The sequence below is a fragment of the Mustela erminea genome, chromosome 2 (assembly GCF_009829155.1).
Source record: "Mustela erminea isolate mMusErm1 chromosome 2, mMusErm1.Pri, whole genome shotgun sequence".
Classification (NCBI taxonomy): domain Eukaryota; kingdom Metazoa; phylum Chordata; class Mammalia; order Carnivora; family Mustelidae; genus Mustela; species Mustela erminea.
Genome location: NC_045615.1, coordinates 160,352,005 through 160,373,407, shown reverse-complemented (window position 1 = coordinate 160,373,407; position 21,403 = coordinate 160,352,005). Strand labels below are relative to the sequence as shown.

Genomic DNA, 21,403 nt, shown 5'->3' with positions numbered 1-21,403 from the left:
GGAAAGGAAAGATGAATTGGGGGAAACTGGAGGGGAGACGAACCATGAGAGACCGTGGACTTTGAGAAACAAACTGAGGGTTTTAGAGGGGATGGGATTGGGGGAGGGGTGAGCTTGGTGGTGGGTATTAAGGAGGGCAGGTATTGCATGGAGCCTGGGCTGTGGTACATAAACAACGCATCTTGGAGCACTGAAAAAAAATAGTGTGAACTCTGCCTGGGTTTGAATTTTGGCTTGTCAGTAGCTGTATGGCCTTGAGCAAGTTACTTAACCCCCGTGTAACTAACAAATTCTACCACTATAAAATGAGGGTTCTTAATGGATATCAAGATAATAGTACCTTTCTTCAGTGAAATGGTAATATTTCCTATTTGAAGATCTTAAATATTTATCTAGCTGCATTCTCAAAGAAGACCAAAATAAAACTAAAGAGTGACATGATTCCTGACCTCTAGAAGTAGAAATCTGAAAAAGGCTGGAATCCAGGATTTTTTTTTTTAAGATTTTATTTATTTATTTGACAGAGAGAGATCACAAGTAGGCAGAGAGGCAGGCAGAGAGAGAGAGAGGAGGAAGCAGGCTCCCTGCTGAGCAGAGAGCCTGATGCGGGGCTCGATCCCAGGACCCTGAGATCATGACCTGAGCCGAAGGCAGCGGCTTAACCCACTGAGCCACCCAGGCGCCCCGGAATCCAGGATTTTGATGGCATTTTATAATCCCTTGTGTGTGCGATAAAGAAATAAACACTGAATTGTAGACAACAGAAAATATAGGATGAATAGGTTCTCTTTACTTCCATCCAAGAAATCTTTTTAATAAAAATAAATAAAAAATAAAAAGAGAAAATGAAATCAGGAGCCAGATACAGCTTCAAACCTGGGTGTGTTGGAACGGGGCCCCTCATGTGTCAAGGGGACTGAGGGACAGTAGGAGAGTGGAGCTTAGCCTGCAAGGAGGGTCAGGCTGCATCCAGGGAAGGGAAGGATGGAGATTTAAGGACCTTCTTCTTCTGTTTGTCAAACCCATGCAAAATTTTGTCAAAGGAAACATTGGAGATTTTAAGAATCAATATAATGGGACTATGAAAATAGGTTTTGTTGAGTTTGAAGATTTCTGGAAGAAATAATGATGAGTACACCAAGGAAAAGAGACTCTCATAGTCAAGCATTTTCTCACTGTGTTAATGTTAGGAACAGCTTCACTCACCCACTGCCACATAATTTAGATCTGTAAAAGGCAAGCATACAAATAAAAATCAGTATGATGAAATCCTACTTTTCATTGTGATGAGTCAGAGAATGTCTAAATTTGAGCAAATGCTCTGTTAAGAATGAGTTGCTCATAATTAAGTAAAATGTTGACTTAGGTTTATTGAAAAGCATTAGATTAATAAGAAACATTATAGAATCAGGTACCAGAGAGCAAGAAAATAAAAGTATGCAAAAGATGTGAGTAAAAAGTATTTGTCAAAGCAAATGTATAAAAGAGAGAACATCTGAACACCAGCTTTTAAATGCTTTTCCTGAGTATTCTATGAATTTAAGTCTGGGGATCATTGAATGTTATTAGTTTTTGCATATGACAGTAAATCTTATAAAAGAACTATTAAAAGTAGGAACCCATTTCTGTCAATACAGAGCTTTTACATGGAAGATATCAACTATGAGAGCCCTCTGTCGCATAAAGTTCCGTGGGTTTCTCAGGCAGGTTTCAAGTCTTTTATGGAAGTCTGCTTTTCTTACGGTATAAAATGATTGAAATGAATTCCATCATTTCCTTCCTAACTCAAGCCACATGTTTAGACTTGAGATTTAAACTCATATTACCTTATTTTCTAGGAAAATTTAGCACTAAGCAATAGTACTATTGCTATTGCTATTATTTTAATAACACTATTAAAAGAAACCTATGTGATTTATTACTAAGTAACTATCCTCGAAGAAATTTCCTTTGTGATGAATGAGAATGCAAAGCCCAAGTATACAGGGTACCTTATTTTTCAAAAAGCCCAACTTGGCCCCATAAGCTGCTCTAGGGTTATTTTTACATATACTCTCATGCTTGCTTATGTGGGGATGTTCCTTTTCTTGGAAAGATTCATCCAAATACAAGACTAAAACCCAGAACAGGTTCAGGGAGGAATACAGGTGTCCTTAGTACAGATATTGATATCACTTCATCCTTCTTCTAAGCACTGGAGCTGGTCGAGTTGAAGCAGCATTTCTTCTATAATTAAAAAAATAAACAAGAGAGTCATGTTTAGAGACTTACTAGAAATTGGCTTTCCCTTAAAGATGTCAAACAAGGAATATTGTACATACTGGCTTCCAATTAAGTTTATTGAGCTACTGAAATAAGTCAATCTCACCCATTTGAAAAGTAATAATAATGAAGAATGAATATTTGTCTTAAGAATTTCTCATAAATTTAAAATGGTCTCCATTTTGACTACCCATTAAAAGGAACCCCTTCTGTACAAATTGGAATCTGGAAACTCTTGTTATGCCTGACTTACTGTAATATTTTTATTAATTTTTGTGTCCATTTGGAATGAGGGTTCAAGCATACGACCGACTTATTCTTCTTCCAAACTCTAGGGAAAAAGAAACAAAAATGAAAGTCAAGCAGTGTTACACTTTAGTCAATCCTGTGCTTAAGGAGAACTGGGTATAAAAATATTCCTCGGTGAAGTGAAATTGGAGGTGGGCAGTTTCGGATCTGAAGTAGGTGATTTGTAGTGTGAGGTCTGAGGAAGAAGGGAAACATCTGCAGAAAAGTCGTGTATGAGCCAGTGGAGCTAGAGATAAGGTTTATAGACTCTCAAGCGTCAGGGGTTAATGCTCTGTTGACAGTCTCTCCATGAGTTGGAGGTGGACCAAATAAATGACCCCAAGGTTGGCTCACTTCGAAATCTATATCACAATGCCTTTAAAATGTATTTGTCCACTGAGCTTGGGAGAACGAAATAAACGCCATAAAACACTCTCTTAGAAAATTTTATTTGTAAAAAATTCAATGAAATTTAATGTGGGAGAGTGATGTCTGCATTTTGTTGAACCTCTAGTTAGTGAGGCTGTCACTGCTTTAAGAGATTCAACAACAGCAAAAGCGGCAATAATAATTACTAGCTAGTATCAATCGAGCCCTTGTAATGTGTCAATCACTATACTCAGCAGATAGCATGAATTACCTCAAGTTCACACAAATCCTATGCTAGAGAACTATTAGTTCTTATATTCAGATGAGGAACCTGAGGCTTAGGGAATTTAAATAACTTGTCTAAGACTATACAACAAATGCAATGGTAGAGCGGCATCCAAATGAATGTTTCCCACCATCAGATGGCCACTACTCTACATGGGCAGGATCTGAATGGTTATCAAATGCTGGGCAGTGTCAAATGTTTTCCATTTGCTGGAAGACATGAGGTTCCCAGATGACAGCAAACTGGGACACTCAGCTCTCTCTTGGGGTGGACTTTGAACAAAGCAATTTCTTCACATTTACCTTAGTTAGGAAATAACAGATAGCAAGGATCCAGCCATCTAGCTTTGAAACTACTCTTGTAAATGAATCTTAGAGAGGTCCGAGGTCATAGGACTGTTGGCTTCTTGGGCAGAACCTTCTGATTTGGTTTTTGAGTTCATGATGGAAAATAGATTTCTGACCATCTGGATTTTTATCCCAATTGCTATGAATTTCTCATAATTTCCAGCTTTATTCCTATATCTGATTAAAATTCAGAAACAAAGAAATTTGGGGAGAAGATATAAAATCAAATTCTTGTCACTTCAAAATGATTGAAGTTGACAAAGAAGAAATTAGGGTGCAAGACTTCCTCAGGTTGAGAGGTGAGAGATGACTCATGGTAGAGGAAATGTAATTAAAAAAAGAGAGAACATAGGCAGTAACCTCTTTGCCATTGGCCACAGCAGCCTCTTTCAAGACATGTCTCCAAAGGCAGAGGAAATAAAAGCGAAAATAAACTTTTGGGACTTCATCAAGATCAAAAGCTTCTGCACAGCAAAGGAAACAGTCAACAAAACAAAGAGGCAACCCACAAGGCAAGAAGATATTCGCAAATGACACTACAGACAAAGGGCTGATATCCAAGATCTATACAGAACTGCTCAAACTCAACAAACATAAAACAGATAATCATGTCAAAAAATGGGCAGAAGATATGAACAGACAATTCTCCAAAGAAGACATACAAATGGCTGACAGACACATGAAAAAATGTTCATCATCATCAGCCATCAGGGAGATTCAAATCAAAATCACATTGAGATACCACCTTACACCAGTTAGAATGGCCAAAATTAAAAAGATGAGAAACAACAAGTGTTGGAGAGGATGTGGAGAAAAAGGAACCCTTTTATACTGTCGGTGGGAATGCAAGTTGGTGTAGCCACTTTGTAAAACAGTGTGGAGATTCCTTAAGAAATTAAAGGATGTGGTACATAAACAATGAATTCTGCGGGGCGCCTAGGTGGCTCAGTGGGTTAAGCCTCTGCCTTCAGCTCAGGTCATGATCTCAGGATCCTGGGATTGAGCCCCACATCAGACTCTCTGCACAGCAGGGTGCCTGCCTCCCCATCTCTCTCTCTGCCTGCCTCTCTGCCTACTTGTGATCTCTATCTGTTGAAAAAATAAAGAAAAATCTAATACAAAAAAAAAACAATGAATTCTGGAACACTGAAAAGAAATTAAAAAATAAATAAAAATTTTAAACATTAAAAATAGAGCTACCCTATGACCCTGCAATTGCACTACTGGGTATTTACCCCAAAGATACAGATATAGTGAAAAGAAAGGCCATCTGTACACCAATGTTCATAGCAGCAATGACCACGGTCGCCAAACTGTGGAAAGAGCCAAGATGCTGCTCTTTAACAGATGAATGGATAAAGAAGATATGGTCCATAAATATAATGGAATATTATGCCTCCATCAGAAGGGATGAATACACAACTTTTGTATCAACATGAACAAAGCTGGAGGAGATGATGCTGAGTGAAATAAGTCAAGCAGAGAGAGTCAATTATCATATGGTTTCACCTGCTTGTGGAGCATAAGGAATAACACTGAGGACATGGGGAGACGGAGAGGAGAAGGGAGTTGGGGGAAACTGGAGGAGGAGATGAAGCATGAGAGACTGTGGACTCTGAGAAAGAAACTGAGGGTTTTGGAGGGGTGGGAGGTGGAGGGTTAGGTGAGCCTGGTGGTGAGTATTAAGGAGCACACGTATTTCGCGGAGCACTGGGTGTGGTGCATAAACAATGAATCTTGGAGCACTGAAAAAGTAAAGTTAAAAAGAGAGAGAGAGAGAGAGAGTCTCAGTTTTCTACACAGGCAGAGGAACTGCTCCCCAGTAGGTCATGACTAGACTTGCCATCTCTAAGGGTTTTTTTTGTTTTGTGTTTTTGTTTTTTTTTACTTAAATTCAATAAGCCAACATATAGTACGTCATTAGCTTCAGATGTGGGGTTCAACAATTCATCAGTTGCATATACCACCCAGTGCTTACTGACTTCTCTGAGTTTGAGGACAATAATTGTGGTTTAGTTAGAACCTTCATTGGTGAAGACATTAGTGAAAGTGTAATGCCTTTTTAATGAAAGATTTTCGTACGTATTTTTAATATCCCATATTTCCTTTTTACAAGCTGAATCCAGCCAGTGCGACAAACCCAAAGCACACAGCGAAGTGCGACAAACAAAAGTTGCTGCTAACAAACATTTCTAAAGTCTAAAGAAGTCCAAGGGAAGGGCTGCTAATGAAAATGAAGTCAGGAATACCCTGAGCAAGAGGCTGCACCTAATACTTCAAGGTATTGTGGGAGCTTGGTTCATAAAGATAGATCGAAGAAGGAGAAACCAAAGTTTCAAGTAATTAAACACAAAAGATCTATGAGCTCTATTTAAAATATTAAATGTAGCAATCCAACATCGGTTGTACCTCTATTCTATGCCAGGTAAGGGATAAAGCTTTGGGAGTACAGAAACAAATCTGATCCCTGTCTATAAAGAACTTATTTTCTGGTGGGAGTGAAAGAAAGAGAGAGAGAGAACCACAAACCTGATTATTTCAACATAGCAATGTACATTAATCCCAGCTAACTTTTACTGAACATCTACTGTATTTATTACTGTGCCAGACACTGTACTATGAGCTTCACATGAATGTGTAAATTCTCATTTGATGTGCTCTGGAAAATGCTAGGATAGAAGCATGAGCAGATTTCTCTAAATGTACTGAAAAGGAAGGGTCACAGAAAAGACACTTCAGTAAAAGAAAATACCTATTGAATTTCTTGCAGCCACTACTGTCCCCTTAGCCTAACTCTTTATGTTGATCTTAAAGCTAAAGGACAGTTCCATAAAAACAGACGTTCGGGCCAAGGACTGTTGTGAATACTTATTTTCTTGCTCTTTAAGTTCTGGGGAGCAAAGTGCCTGCTTTTGCAGTCACTTCGAATTTGGTGGAAAAGAAAAGAGGTTTGGTGGGGAAACACCTGGGTGGAGTCCTGGTTCTTTCTCTTTCCACTGGTACGCCTCAGGGCAGTCAGTGAACCTTCCTAAGCCTCCGTTTCTGCATCCGTAGAGGAGTGATAACAGTAGTCATAACTTAATAGGGCTCTTAAACGAATAAGATGAGTGAATGTGCATAAGGCACTTAGCTCAGGGCTGAGGCAAAATAGACATTTAACAAATATTACTGAGTCTCATTATTAGCTTGAGAGTTGTAAGCAACTCTCAAAGTAAATCACTTTGAGATTCTTGAATAAGAATACTATGCTGTATACCTGAAAGTAATGCAACATTGTATGTCAACGATACTAAAAATATACTCTATGGCAACATTTGATCTGATTTTCATGGGGAGAAAAGAATCAGGTAACTTTTTCTCCTGCAACTTACATGACTTCTTTGTTTGGGCACCCATTCCCAGGAGGGAAGACCTGAAGCTTGTCAATGTGGTTGACCGGGACAAAGGCCGAAGTCTCTTGGATGCATTTACACTTTAAGTTTGTATTGTAGGCCTCCAGAACACCTGGAAACACAAGCAGTTATCTTAATCCCTTGGCATATAATGCATAACTTGAATTTAATTACTAATCTTTCATATGGTACATTTGAAGATTTAAAAATTTCAAGTCAACGCTTTCACCCAGATGCTTTTGGTTTGTGTATTTCTGCTTGTCTTGGCTTATTTTCAAATATTTTCTACCAAAACCTTAAACAAAAAATAAAATAAAATCAGCTTTCTAAAAACACAACACCTATTGAAATTTGCGATAGTGTTATATTGGTGCTCAGGTGATTGTCTGTATAATAAAATTTGAGAACCACCACTCTGGGGACTTACAACACTGTTATAATTAATACAGTGTTAAGTCAACTGATCTTCACTCCAAACACATAAAAACCAAAGATATGAATTCCTTACAGTGTCCCCAGAGCAATAATAAGCTGTAACAGGATGGTTCTTATCATGCTCAAATCACCTCCTCCCTTGTCTCTCCAAAGAAATACGATGGAAGAGAGCTTTTGTTTTTGTGTAATATGTAGGTCCTCTGTATCAGTTGCAAATCATTACCCACCAAAGGCCAATAATTAAAATTCAAGACTATTTTTATTCAACAACACCAGTGATTTATACTAAATACTTTTATAAGTAATCTATTTCATGTATTTTAATGAATTCTACCTTCTTTAAATCCAGTGGCTACCACCATGTTTGACAAGCATTTGAAAGAAAAGGGATCTGGCTATCAAGGCATTTATAATTTGGTGGAGGAAACCCATGAACAAAGACTAAGGTGTCACAGAATGTTGTATTTCACACCCAAGATCCAAACTGCATGATGAGAACAGAGGACCTTGGCAGGGCGATGGGAAAGCTTTATGGAGGAAGAGAGAGGTGAAGGTCTTGAAGAATAAAAATAGCACGTGAAGAAAATAACAACTGGAAAACAATTCCTTGCACTTTAAAAACAAAATTTGTTTTTTACACCTGGGCAGAGCATATCATTCTGCACATGCTTCGGCTTTCTTCAGCTGTATAAAAACTTATCACTTCAACTAGGTATTTATCTACTTATACAAACATAGTCTTCCCATTTGGACTTGGAAGTCTGCTTCTTTGCAGAAAGCATGTACTTCAGTCCCCGTGTTGTGCTTCCAATTGTTCACGTCAGAGCTAGCCGTATAAAATTATGCCAAACATTCCCTGTAGGAGACCAACCTGTTGAGATCAATTATCTTTAAACCTATAAAAGGTTTAGTCAGCAGGGGTAGAATTGAAAGGCGGAGCAAAGAAGATGTACATGGGAAGAGTTAGTTACTAGAGCTGAGTCTGAAAAGGACCAGGAATAGACAAACCAAGTAGAAGCCACATGGACGCGGGACTTCAGTATCTCCGTCTGTGGTTAAGAATCTTAACGACATACCTGCTTCTAGCCTCTAAGAGTTAAATCTCTAAGCACCTTACTTTTAGAAATTTAGGAGCAGTTGAGTAGTCCCCCCACCCCCGACCAGTCCTATCGCTCCCCATATTCTAACTGCAAAGAAAGAAACAGCTGAAGACTATTTCTGCACAAAGCACAGTAACAAAGTATGTGAAAGTTCTCACCATGGACAGGAGGGAGGCTGCAGACCAGTAGCATGAACAGCAGAGATCCCAGGGTGAACATCATTCTGCCTCAAGGTGGAGTTCAGACTTCAGCTCTGGGTCTGAACTGTGGGTTCTGAGCACAGAGACTCCTATTTATTTATGCCAGTGAGAGCCCTCCCACTGTCTTTGTCTCCAATAGGTCAGCTGTGTCATCATTTTTAAAAGTCCCCAAATACTGCTGAGCTTGCTTTTTTTGAACTCCCCTTGCAAATTTTACGAATCGGCTTCAGAGCACTATAACTATAATGAAATATTTCTTGAAAATGCAGACTGTAACTGGTAGGGATACTGCAGAAATTTGGGGTGGAGAGAAAGGGAAAAGACATCAGACTGGTGGTTCCCCAGCATTCTCTTTAGGATCGCTATCTGGGAACATGGCTTCGATTGCTTCTCTTAGTGGAGGGTCAGCAGGCTTCTCAATGACATTGAATACTGCTCCTGGAAATGAGGGACCCTGTCGAGCACACCCTTGTGCCCTGTAAGAGAGGCTATCTAGCCTTTGGCGGGTGCTCGGTAAGTATCTCCTTATATACAGATTCCCATGCTGACTAGGTTACTGTTTTCCTATCAGAATTTCACACCTTTTATTTTATTATCTGAAATCTGTAATTATGTATGTAATTCGACCATTATGGAAATCCGGGAAGGAGCAAGTGTGTGTCCCCTCACTCGTGTGCCGGTGTCTTGATGAAGAAAGGGGGCAACAGCTTTGAGGAAGAGGGTCTTTCCGTCTCTGGGATACAGGTTCTTGAGCGTGAAAGCCAGGTGTTAGTGGAGGGTGTCATGAAATTTCATCAGACGCCAAAGAGAATATCACAGTTTGCTTAACAAAGCATATGGGCAGTTTGGTTTTGATCCTGCAAAATAGACCATGAGGACAATGAGCCCATAGCCTTAGCTCCCTTGCTAGGAGCTCTCTGATTGGAAAGAAAGAAAGAAAGAAAGAAGAGGAAGGAAGGAGGAAAGGAAGGAAGGAGAGAAGGGGACGTGGGTAATGGGGGTCTGGCCTGGACTACCACTGGGCTGTCCTAGGAGTGTACAGGTGTGGATTTAGGAAACCAGACCCACTGAACCACTGAAAAATCAGAAGTTTGGGCTTCCTGGTGTGGCTTCCTAAACAATTTGATTTTTGCTACTCACTTAGCATTGTAGATGTTTAGCATCTCAGATGCTCTGTGGTGTATGGGGTGGGGGTTGTGGTGATGTCACACAGCCTTACAATAAGCAGTTCTCTTGGCCTCAATGACTGCAGTGACTGAACTCATCAGTGTTGAGGCAGTCTATCCCAATGTTTGCACCACACCAATCTAGTTAGAAGGTTCTCCGCATGCATTTGTGAAAGCTACTTCCTTAATAGTTCAGTCGGTTTCTCCTACTTTAACCCCTTTTCACCATATGAAAACAATCTAAATGCTCTTTCATATGATAGCACCCCAAATATTTGAAGACACAGTGAGTGCTAGTTGGGTCCCTCAGGAAGCAGATGCTGAAATGATGTTAGAGTAAAAGAAACTTCTTTTCGGAGTGACTCCTGTCATAGATAAAATAGGGGGGGTGCACAGGTGGGCAGGGAGAGCCTCAGCCTACAGTGCTGATCCCACAAAGTCTGTGACAACCTATTGGAGATATCCTGAGAAAAGACTATTACAAGAGCCCCAAAATGGGCAGAAATATCCAGGCCCTACCACCCCTGCCCTGCTCAGTCATTGCGACTTCTCTGGAACAGAATGGTGTCTGGTAGAATGTGCAAACAGATCCCGGGGACGTTAACAGCTGGAGGCTGTCAGCTAACTATATTTCTCAAGGCTGGCCAGCATGTTATTTCTTTAAGGGCGATCTGAGCAGTGGAACTCCGTGGTTCTCTCGTTAGAGGTTAAAAGCACGAACTATGGAGTCTCCCAGTCACTGACTTTGGACAGGTCACTTAATTTATCTGTGCCTTATATTTACCAGTTTTCACATGGGGATGATACTAACTTTAAAGAATTGTTTGGAGAATGAAATCATACAATACATGTAGAGTTCTTGGTAGAGTGCCTGACACATATAATATATTCAAGAGATAACCTGCCTGTTTGTCCATTCATCCATCTGTCCATCTAACTATCCATCTGTCCATCCATCATCAACAAGGTCTTAACTAATTTCCACTCTAAAACCCACATGTACACATCTCAAAGGTAAATATCTCTAAGTCCTTTAACTTATAATGCAGGTTGAAGTTCTCTCAACTTCTTCTTTCCATTTCTTATCTTCAAAAAGATAAACCACTATATGGTTTATCTTTTTGAAATCTGTTGGGTCTTTTTCATTGTTTCTCCTAAGTCATGACTGCTCCCTTTTTGCCCTCCCATACTTTCGCTGACTCACACACACATACACACAAACTCATGCACACACACATCTAAACACCGTAGTACCCCAAGTAAGGCTTTGCCAATGCCAACTAGAGGAAGCCCATTGCCTCTTTTGTCCTAGGGACTATTTTTCTATTGATGTATTCCTAGACTGGATAACATTATTCTGGCCAATTATATTTAGTACGTAAGCAATGAAATTTGTTTCTTTTGAAAATGGCCAATTTCTATGTTTCATTCATTGCATCGTGTGCGATTTGAACTTGGGAACCAAGTGTAGCAGTTTTACATTTGCCTCTGCTATATGTACTGTATATTTCCTTGTTAGAGCAAAATGAGTGACGCTGATGACAACAGGAAGAGCATAGTGGCAGAGGTACCCGAAAGAGGACTCCGAGTGAATATAGGAAATTCCTCCATCGGCTCTTGCTAAACATAGGACCACTGGGTCAAGGAGCTAATTCCAGAGCAATTCTAAAGTTTGCTTTTGGTCCTTTTAATGCCCTGAATTCTGGATTTGCTTATCCTGACGAAAGGAGTCTTAACCCTGCCATCCCCAAGGTAGAATTGGAGGTTGGGCAGCTCTCTGGTAGCTAGAAGTTTCAAGTATGACTCCCCATGATCTCTTTTATAGCGGGGGTAAAAACTGCAGAGTCTGATTTCAAGAAAAAAAAAAATGAATGGATGGATTTAGGGCCCAAGCTGATTTTATTTTTAAAATAACTCTTATAGATAACTTTGTTTAAAAACATAAAAACACATGGGGTGCCTGGCTGGCTTAGTTGGTTTAGCGTGTGCCTTTGGCTCAGGTTACGATCCCAGGGTCCTGGGATGAGCCCCCAGAGTGGGGCTCCTTCAGGGAGCCTGCCTCCCCCGCTCCCTGCCCCCATCTCCTTCTGCCCTTCGCCCCTCCCCCTTTCCCTCTGCTCTCTCCCTCTCCCCACCATGTGTGTTCTCTTTCTCTCAAATCAAACAATAAATAAAATCTTTAAAAAATATGAAAACACACAACTTGATTTATAACCTGATTTTTAGGATCAGATATATAAAAACAGGAAAAATGAGAAAATTATGGGGAGGGTTTTTCCCTGTGACTTTGGAAATAGACCAGGTTTTCTCCCCACATCCAAGAAAAACTATTTTTGCGCACCTCAGTACTCATGGTGTAGGGACTAGCACCATCAGTTTCATCTGAGAGGTTGTTGAAAATGCAGGATCTCAGGTCATTTTAGGAAGATTCCTAGGTGATTTAAATGCACCTTAAAGTCTGAGAACCACTGGTAGCAGAGCATGAACCACATGCATATTCAAAATTGTCTTCAGAGAAATGTTTGCCCAAGTCATCTGCATAGGGTATGATGCACAGATCCCTTAGTCAGCGTGTACAAGAGAAACGTGCCCACTGGCAGCTCGATGCAGAGGGACATCAATGGAAAGATGTTCTCTCTCAAGATATCAAAAGTGAAATGTCACTCAAACAGAGAGGTGGCGAAACTGGCCAAAGTATCTACCGATCCAGCTAGCCGATAGGTATTGAACAGAGGACCTATCATAGAGTTAAAAATGTTCAAAGGATAAGATTCTTATAATTTTAAGTAGTTTGTAATAAAACAGAAGGTAAGACAAAGGTCACTTTGACCAAATTGAGAACATTTTCTGTTATGCCATTTAAAAAGCAACTCAAGTAGAAAATAGACTTACTGCATTCCATTAACAAATGTTCCAACCTGCTGAAAATCTGTATCTACTTGCTTCCAATAGATTGCTGGCAGGTAAGAGCTCAGGTTCTGAAATCAGACCATCTAGGTTTATATCCCCCTCCAGCAATTATTTGCCCTGTTATGGTCCTCAAGAGCTCGGCTCCTCATGTATTAGTAGCATTAATTACTGTAATACCTTCTTAGAGAGTTCTATAGGGAACCCAGTGCCAGGAAAGGGCTCTGCATTCCCAGTGTTTGGGCAAATGGCAAACACTCAATAAATGTTAGATTTTTTTTTTTTTTTTTTTTTACTTTTGTGAAAACACAAAAATGTATTAGTTTTTCCTTTTTCTATTTTATTTAATTTTTATTTTATTTTATTTTATTGTGCTAAGAATACAACATGAGATCTACCCTCTTAACAAATTTTTACGTGTCCCATACAGTACTTTTGACTCTAAGTACAGTGTTGTACAGTGGGTCTCTGGATCTTACTCATTTTTTTAAAGAAGCAACTTTGGCTTAGTTTGTAAGTCAAGCTCTTGACATGAGTTAAAATGTTATTTAGGCTTGCACTGGACGTTTATGATTCCTTGAGTTCAAAGGTCCTCTGGTCAAAAAGCTGTTCCTTTTTGAGACTGATCACCCTCGCTTTATTTTTATCCACTTTCAACAAAAATGTTGATCTAACTTCCCTAAGGAGATACCCATGGAGGTTTGTATTAGTTACAAATTTACTGAAGTGTTACAAAGAGGGTGTCTTACCTTTTGCCATCAATTTAATCACAACTGAATTGCTTGAAAAAGTCTGTGGTTCGCATGGTTTTAAGACCCATATCTGCAGAAAAGGTATTTTTCCAAGGTAGTTAAATTTACATTGCAAGTTTTGTTCAAGTTCAACTCAAAAATACTGAATCCCAGATGAAGCTAAAATGTGCCCCAAACTCCTTTCCTATTTGGTAAGAAAACAAAAAACAGCGCCCCCCGCCCCCAACCCAGAACGCCTTTCCTACCTATTAGGACGGCGATTTGCCAGAAGACTGCTAGGTGGCCGCGTGATTTACAGAGACGGCCTGCAGGAAGGGGGGGGCCTGGCCTCCGGTGGAGACTGCAGTGCTCAGAGCAGGGCTGCGTCCCATGATTATTTCAACGTTCAAGTCATTTCCTTGATTTGGTTTATTGGTTTTTTACGATATATTTGGAGTTTTGAGATTTTTTGATTAGGCTTACATGTTAATCAGAGGGAAGAAAAACCCCTAAAAATCTGAAATAACCTAACAAATTCTGGGCCAAATCCAAATTCCTGGCCCCAAGGTTGCAAAATCAGATGCTTCAGTTCCCTGGCAGGCAAGCCCATCAGGCCTCCGCAGAGCTGGGTGTGAACCTTCTACCACCAGAAGGTTTTCAGAAAGCAGTGAGACTACCACATACCAATGCCGAAGCACAGTCCGATTTTCCAGCCTTTCGAAGCACAGCGCTGTGAACATTAACAAACAGTCGCCTTGTTTCTTCCACTCGAATTCCGTAATATACATATTATTTCATCACTTGCTTTTGTCACTGAGCAGATCTTTATGTTATATCCCTGCTTGGAGCCCTGCATATTAGCAATAAAAGTCAGCGCTCGAATTTTCCAGCAAGAGCACCCCTGTTTACCTTTGACAGTTTTTGGCATATCACTCCATTCTTTTTGTAACCTCTGACCCTCAGACCTTAGGTGCCCCCACGCAGTCCTCTTGGCCTCACATTGCTTTGCCGACGTCTTCCCTTTGTCCAACCAGACCTACCTTAAGCTCCTCTTCTCGTTGGATGCCCTCTCCCTCCGCAAGCACGTCTTTTCCCTGCTTCAGATTTAGAGGTAAGTCCACTCACATTGGTGTCTATCCAACAGCCTACTGGTCATTTCTTCATTGAGGCCTCTTAGGTCTCTTCAACCCATCATATTCAAAACCGAACTTAGTTTCTCCAAAATCTGCTCTACCTGCAGTATCCCCAGTCTCAGTGAAAGAGCTCATCACCCGCCCCATTGCTCAGAAGCCAGTAAGTCTTCCTTCCTTTATTTCCCTTAATCGTGTTCTCCAGGAGCTGCCACTTGTGTATGTTAAAGCGCCTTGGCTTTGTCCACTGTTCTTCGCTCTCACGGCTCCCTCCTGTGCCACGCCACCATCGCCGGTTGTCGGACCGTGGCAGGGGGGCTGCCCGCCGCTCGCTCCCGTCGCTGCTACCTCTGTTCTCACGCTGCCGCCGGTCAGTCATCTTCTCAGAGCACAAACCCGATCATCTCATTGTCTGCTCCAAAAGCTTCTCATTGTCCTTACGTGACTAAGTCCTTACTGAGATCCTGGCCTTCACTCCAGTTTTATCTTTCCTCACTCCCTTGCTCCTCACTCAACTTTTCAGGTTGATTGGAGGATGCTGCCATCACCCTGCCTTCCGTAGGGGTCTGAAGTCCGCAGGTTTAACATCTTCGGTAGAGACTCCAATTTTGTGTTCTAAATTAATATTCCCTTCCTCATTGGCAGCATCTGAATATTTGAAATGTTTTCCTCTCGTTCTACTACAATAGCTTTATTTCTATTTATTCTCAATAAATCGAAACAGATGGGCTAGAAATGGAACATAGATATTTTTGAAGCTTAGAATTGGGCACTACCCTACCTCCTTCTAAGTAGAACATGTTTTTGTGGACTCCCAACTTTTTGGTATATAATGAAGAAAAATTTCCCCAATACCCTTGACTCTACTATATTGATGATTGTTTTCCTGCCGTCTAGGACATCTTTCACTTAGCGTAATACCCTCTAGGTCCATCCATGTTGTTGCAAATTGCAAAAATCTCATTTTTAATGGCTGTGTAATATTCCATTGTGTGTGTGTGTGTGTGTGTGTGTGCATGTGTACCTTCTTTATCGATCTATGGATGGACACTTGGATTGCTTCTGTGTATTGGCTATTTAAATAACACTGCAAGAAACATAGGGATATGTCTAGCTTTGGGGATTCATAGTTTCATTTTCTTTGGGAAAATTCCTAGTAGTTGAATTACTGGATCATATATTATTTACATTTTTAATTTTTTGAGGAATGTCCCACTGTTCTCCACAGCGGCTGCTCTGGCTTGCATTCCCACCAATAGAGCTCAAGCTTTCCCTTTTCTGTACATCCCTGTCAATGCTTACTTTCTTGTCCTTTGGGTACCCAGCCATTCTGACAGGTGTGACATGATATCTCACTGTGGTTTTGATTTGCAGTTCCCTAATGATTAATGATATTTAGCGTCTTTTCAAGTGTCTGTGGCCCATCTGTATGGAAAAATGTCTATTCAGGTCTCCTCTCCATTTTTAATAAGATTATTTGTTTCTTGGTATTGAGTTTTATAAGTTCTTTACATATTTTGGATATTAGTCTCTTATCAGATATATCATTTGGAATATCTTCTCCCATTTAGTGCGTTGCCTTTTCATTTTGCTGATGGTTTTCTTCACTGAGCAAAAGCTTTCTGTTTTGGTGTAATCCCAGTAGTTTATTTTTGCTTTTGTTTCCCTTGCCACAGGAGACAGAACTAGAAAAACGCTGCTAAGGCTGGTGTCAAAGAGATTACAGCCCAGGTTTTCTTTTAGGAGTTTTATAGTTCTAGGTCTCTTATTAGATCTTTAATCCGTTTTGAGTTCATTTTTGTGTATGGTGTGAGAAAGTGGTTCGGTTTCATTCTTTTGCATGTAGCTGTTCAGTTTCCCCGGGACTATTTAATGAAGAGACTTCTTTTCTTCATTGTAAATTCTTGCTTCCTTTATGTAGCTTAGTTGACCACATAAGCATGGGTTTCTTTCTTTCTTTATTTTTTTTTTAAGATTTTGTTTATTTATTTGAAGGCAGACATTACATGTAGACAGAGAGACAGGCAGAGAGAGAGGAGGAAGCAGGCTCCCCACTGAGCAGAGAGCCCGATTCGGGGCTCGATCCCAGAACCCTGAGATCATGACCTGAGCCGAAGGCGGAGGCTTAACCCACTGAGCCACCCAGGTGCCCCAGCATGGGTTTATTTCTAACCTCTCTACCCAGTGGAATATTTTTGTTCTTTTTTTCAAGATTGCTTTGGCTATTCAGAATATTTTGTGGTTCCATACAAATTTTAAGATTATCTGTTCTAGTTCAGTGAAGGCTTTTTATTTATTTATCTTTTTAGTATGACAAAATCCATAAAGAAGTAGCATGGGATAGTCAATTCCCCATCCCCACCCAAGCTAAAAGACTATTTGGGACCATGAATAGATTGTTGGAATGCCAAATCGAGCACACACTGTGTGATAACATCTCTGGACAGAAACATGCTTATTTGGAGTCCAGAAGACTTTGTCTTAGGAAGTGGGACATAGAACCGGATAGAGGCCATTTCTGCTCACTGTGCTGAAGATAGCAGTAAAGCTCTGAGTCTCTGAAGGTTCAGGCTGGCAGAGCAGCATCCTCAGAAGGCTCTGCAGGACAGCTGTGACGGGTCCTGGCAAGAAAGCCAGAACAAAAAATCACGGACAGTATTGTTATACATCTCCCAGAAACCACTAGGGTACTTCTTGGGGGTGATGGGTGGAAGGCACATAGACTTCAGGTCAAAGTTTTAGAAGTGTAATATCAGTACATACATGGCTACATTTATAGTCAAAAGCTGTGGCTTTCACACTTTTATGCAGCATTCCTGTGAGTCATGAACAAAGAAAAGCTTATTAGACCTCCTTCTATGGTTCAGTTTTATTTAGGATCCATGTGTGAACTAAATCACTATCTTTGCTCTGTTCATGCCTTCAAATGAACAAACAATTGAGTGTCTACTATATGTCAGGCATTATGCAATGTGCAATAAAAAAAGGTATGGCCCATGCTGTGTGAAAGTCACCCTAAAATTTAACACCTTCACTGCATGCACTTGAGTTTCTAAGGGCAACCTGTGCTGGCCTACAGTTTAAAAACACAAACTAGCATTATTTTTTTTAAAGGCTTTTATTTATTTATTTGAGAGAGATTACAAAAGCAGGGCATGGGGGAGGAGGCAGAGGGAGAGGGAGAAACAGACTCCCCACTGAGCAGGGAGAACAACACAAGGCTCAAACCCTGGATTCTGAGATCATGACCTGAGCTAAAGGCAGATTCTTAACCAACTGAGCCACCAAGGTGCCCCCAAACTAGCATTACTTTTACTCAAGGTGATTGAAAAGTTCTAGTACAATTTTTCATCTTAATTATGAAGTGGAAGAGATCTCAGAAGAAAACTCAAAAGGAGCAGTTGCCCAGACTGAATTAGGTGAACAGAAATTTGAGAGTCATGTCCATGGACCAATCTTCCCCAGTGATGTGCAAAAAGGCTTCGTTTCATTGGTTAAAAAAATGTGCTGGTAAATGTTTTAAAACCAGCTTTCGGGAAATAGTCATTTCTGACTTGTGGCATTTGCTACCCATATAAGGTCAGAGAATGTGGAGTTGGCGATTCATGAACAGTCAAGAGCTCACTGGCCTTAGCACGCCATGGGCCCTGCCCAGCTGCCCGTCAACAGAGCCAGAGCCCTGTCCCTGGGATCCATGACGTGGAGTGTTTCTTTTGTGCCTTGACACTCATCTGAGCAGAAGCATGGGTGAGCTATGCTGCTCTCCATGGGTGGATGTCCAGAAGGAAGTTTCTGAGCTCTGCCACTGCTCGCTACTCTAATGACAAAATGGGTGATTTTGCTCATCAGTGCAAGTCTCGGTGGAATCCTTGAGCTGGCCCCTGTCTCAACATTTTGCCCGTTACCCCGTTTGTGGAGGAGACAAACTGGCTTTCACAATCTTGTCCTCCATAGAAGTAGTACTACCAGGTCCTTTTCCCTGAGCTTAAGGCATTGGAGTAGCTCTGCATATCAGGGTTTCTAGGCAGAAGGAGAGTCTGGGCCTCCGTGGACCTGAAGCCCATTGTCTAAGATCTTTCCTTCTTTGGCTCACTGTAGTAGGCTCCTGTGTCTGCTGCCGTGTCTGGGGCAGCCTTGGTGTTCTTTCCCCTCTACTAGGTGAAATCAGAGCTTTTTGGCTGCCATACCACTGTGGCGTGTGTTCCTTTATACAAGAACAACGTTTGCCTTCAAATGGTTTCACTGGAAATCAATGTTTTCACTGGGATCAGGAGATCTAGATTTGGAAGCTCATTGTTTTCTGGAGTTGACTACTTAAACTCTGAGTTCCAAATTTTCTCAGTTGCAGAAAGGGAATAAAGTCTGTCTACATGAGGGTGATAAGAGAAATGTATGTATGTGAAAGTGTTTCACAAACTACAACATGATTTTGAAATTGAAGGTATTTTACTAACTTCATCACTTCATTGATGTATTTACATTGATTTTAGTTCCCGAGATTGACTTCCTCAAAGCCACATGAATTTATCAGCTTGGCTTTGGAAACCTGGGTCTCAGGGGAATGTTCATTTATCCTCATGACAACACAGTGACAGATCTCCACCTCTGGTATGACTCCCAATGGGGGTACTTACGGGACATGACAAGATGACGTGAGGCAATGGTTATTGTTCCTTCTTACTGTAAATTGGAGGTGATTCTCTCTACCCTTTCAAGCTTAACTGGCTCTTAAAATGCTGAAGATGTACTTAGTTTTGTTTTATTAGCAAGTGATTCAAAACACAATCAGGGAAATGGTGCAAGCTTTCAGTTTCTGCTAATCTCTGGTCAAAAATGTATCTTGTTGGCTTGACAAAGAGTGCCTGAGACCATCCGAACCCAAGGAAATGATGAAAGAATAGTGCCTAAAGAGAGGGTCTAGAGGGAAGAAAGACCTGAGTTAAAATGACAACTTTGCCCACTTGTTTGTAGGTTATTAACCTTTCTGGGTTACTTAAAGTGGAGCCAACCATACCATAATACAAATTTAGCTGCCCAGCATTACAAATTTTTTGTTTTGGGGAAATATCCTATTGTGTGTCTTGGGGGACACGAGTTGTCAGGCACTTTGCTGGCATGAAGGACAGAGTGACAAATGACATGGGTAGAAAGCCGGTGCAGGGCTGTGTGACGTATGGCCTGGGTTCTCTGTGTGTCAGGACCATTTGGGGGACCTATACCCCTGTGGATTCGAGAGTCCAACTTACTGGACCCAAATTTACGGGGATCAGACTAGAAAAGCTGCATGGTTAATAAGCTCCCCCGGTTCTGGAGACCTAATAATGCATAACATATTAATAATAGTTAACAGTATTGTGTTTATACTTGAAAGCTGCTAAGAGACTAGATCTTAAAAAAAAAAAATGTTCGCATCACTAAAAAAAAAGAAACGATTATTACGTGATGTGTTGGAGGTATACCTAAAGCTATGGTAATCATTTTGCAATATATAAGTGGATCAAATCAACACATTGTACACTTTATTTTATTTTTTTTAAAGATTTTATTGGGGGTACCTGGATGGCTCAGTGGGTTAAGGCCTCTGCCTTCAGCTCAGGTCGTGATCCCGGGGTTCTGGGATTGAGCCCCGCATCAGGCTCTCTGCTCAGCAGGGACCCTGCTTCCTCCTCTCTCTCTGCCTGCCTCTCTGCCTACTTGTGATCTCTGTCAAGTAAATAAACAAAAATCTTTAAAAATAATAATAAAAAAATTTTTAAAAGATTTTATCTACTTATTTGAGAGAGAGCACGGACAAGGGGAAAGGCAGAAGGAGAGAGGAAGCAGGCTTCCCACTGAACAAGCAGCCCCACGCAGGCTCCATCCCAGGACGCCAAGATCACCAGCTGAGCTGAAGGCGGACACTTAACTGAGCCACCCAGGTGCCCCACATTGTATGCTCTAAGCTTATACAATGTTATATGTCAATTATATCTCAGTTGAAAATAAAAACCTCCTCAGGGACTTCTGAGTCTTGGTAAAGTTCGAGAGCCATTTTAGTATGGTGATACGAGCCATAAATAGTGTAGGCTTTCTTACAGAAAAAATTCACGTGGCATGTAAAGTTTTTAACAAGCTCTTTCAGGATGCCTGGGTGGCTCAGTGGGCCACATGCCCCACCAGGCTCCTTGCTCAGCGGGGAGCCTGCTTCTCCCTCTGCCTGCTGTTCCCCCCGCTTGTGCTCTCTCTCTCTGACAAAGGAATAACATCTTTAAAAAAACAAAACAAAACAACAAGATCTTTATAGTCACAAAACAAAAGCACCAGCCCTACACTTGAGTTTGGAGAAGAGAATTGCACTCATTCTAAACCCCCTGAATTTAGAATGCCCCGATCCTGTCCCACAGAATTAGTGTGGGACATCTTTGTAGGAGAGGGGATAACTGCTGTGCCAACAGATCTGGTCTTAGCTGTTCGGTTTTAGGCAGGAATTACAATGTGACTTGTAACCATGGACAGTGCATTCTTTAGGTCTTTTGGAGGTAAGCTCATGATTAACATTTTGGTACTGTGTTTAACTTATTAAATTATTATGCCAAATACAATTCTATTTAAAGCCATTTATTTTATTTTATCTTTTTAAGAAAAAGGAGTAACACTCGTATTGGCTGAAATGAGTAAAGAGTTCAAACTTCCCGTAAATTGCCTCTGTGATTCCCCCACAACCATCAGCTTCTTTGAAGTGGGATGGCGGCTTGAATAAGCACTTTTGACCTTGGCCCACACACTGCTCTGCTGGAAGGAAAAGGCTCTG

General features: G+C 40.9%; 1 protein-coding gene across 1 annotated transcript; it reads right to left on the bottom strand.

Annotated features, from left to right (window-relative positions):
- Window positions 1-617: 617 nt before the first annotated feature.
- Window positions 618-8,731, bottom strand: CXCL13 (C-X-C motif chemokine ligand 13). The gene is made up of 4 exons (XM_032334672.1): window positions 8,638-8,731; window positions 6,924-7,056; window positions 2,516-2,593; window positions 618-2,226 (listed from the first exon to the last, which is right to left on the bottom strand). Exons 1-4 carry the CDS (start codon window positions 8,699-8,701, stop codon window positions 2,172-2,174), a joined length of 330 nt encoding a protein of 109 aa, XP_032190563.1. The 5' UTR covers window positions 8,702-8,731; the 3' UTR covers window positions 618-2,171.
- Window positions 8,732-21,403: the final 12,672 nt, after the last annotated feature.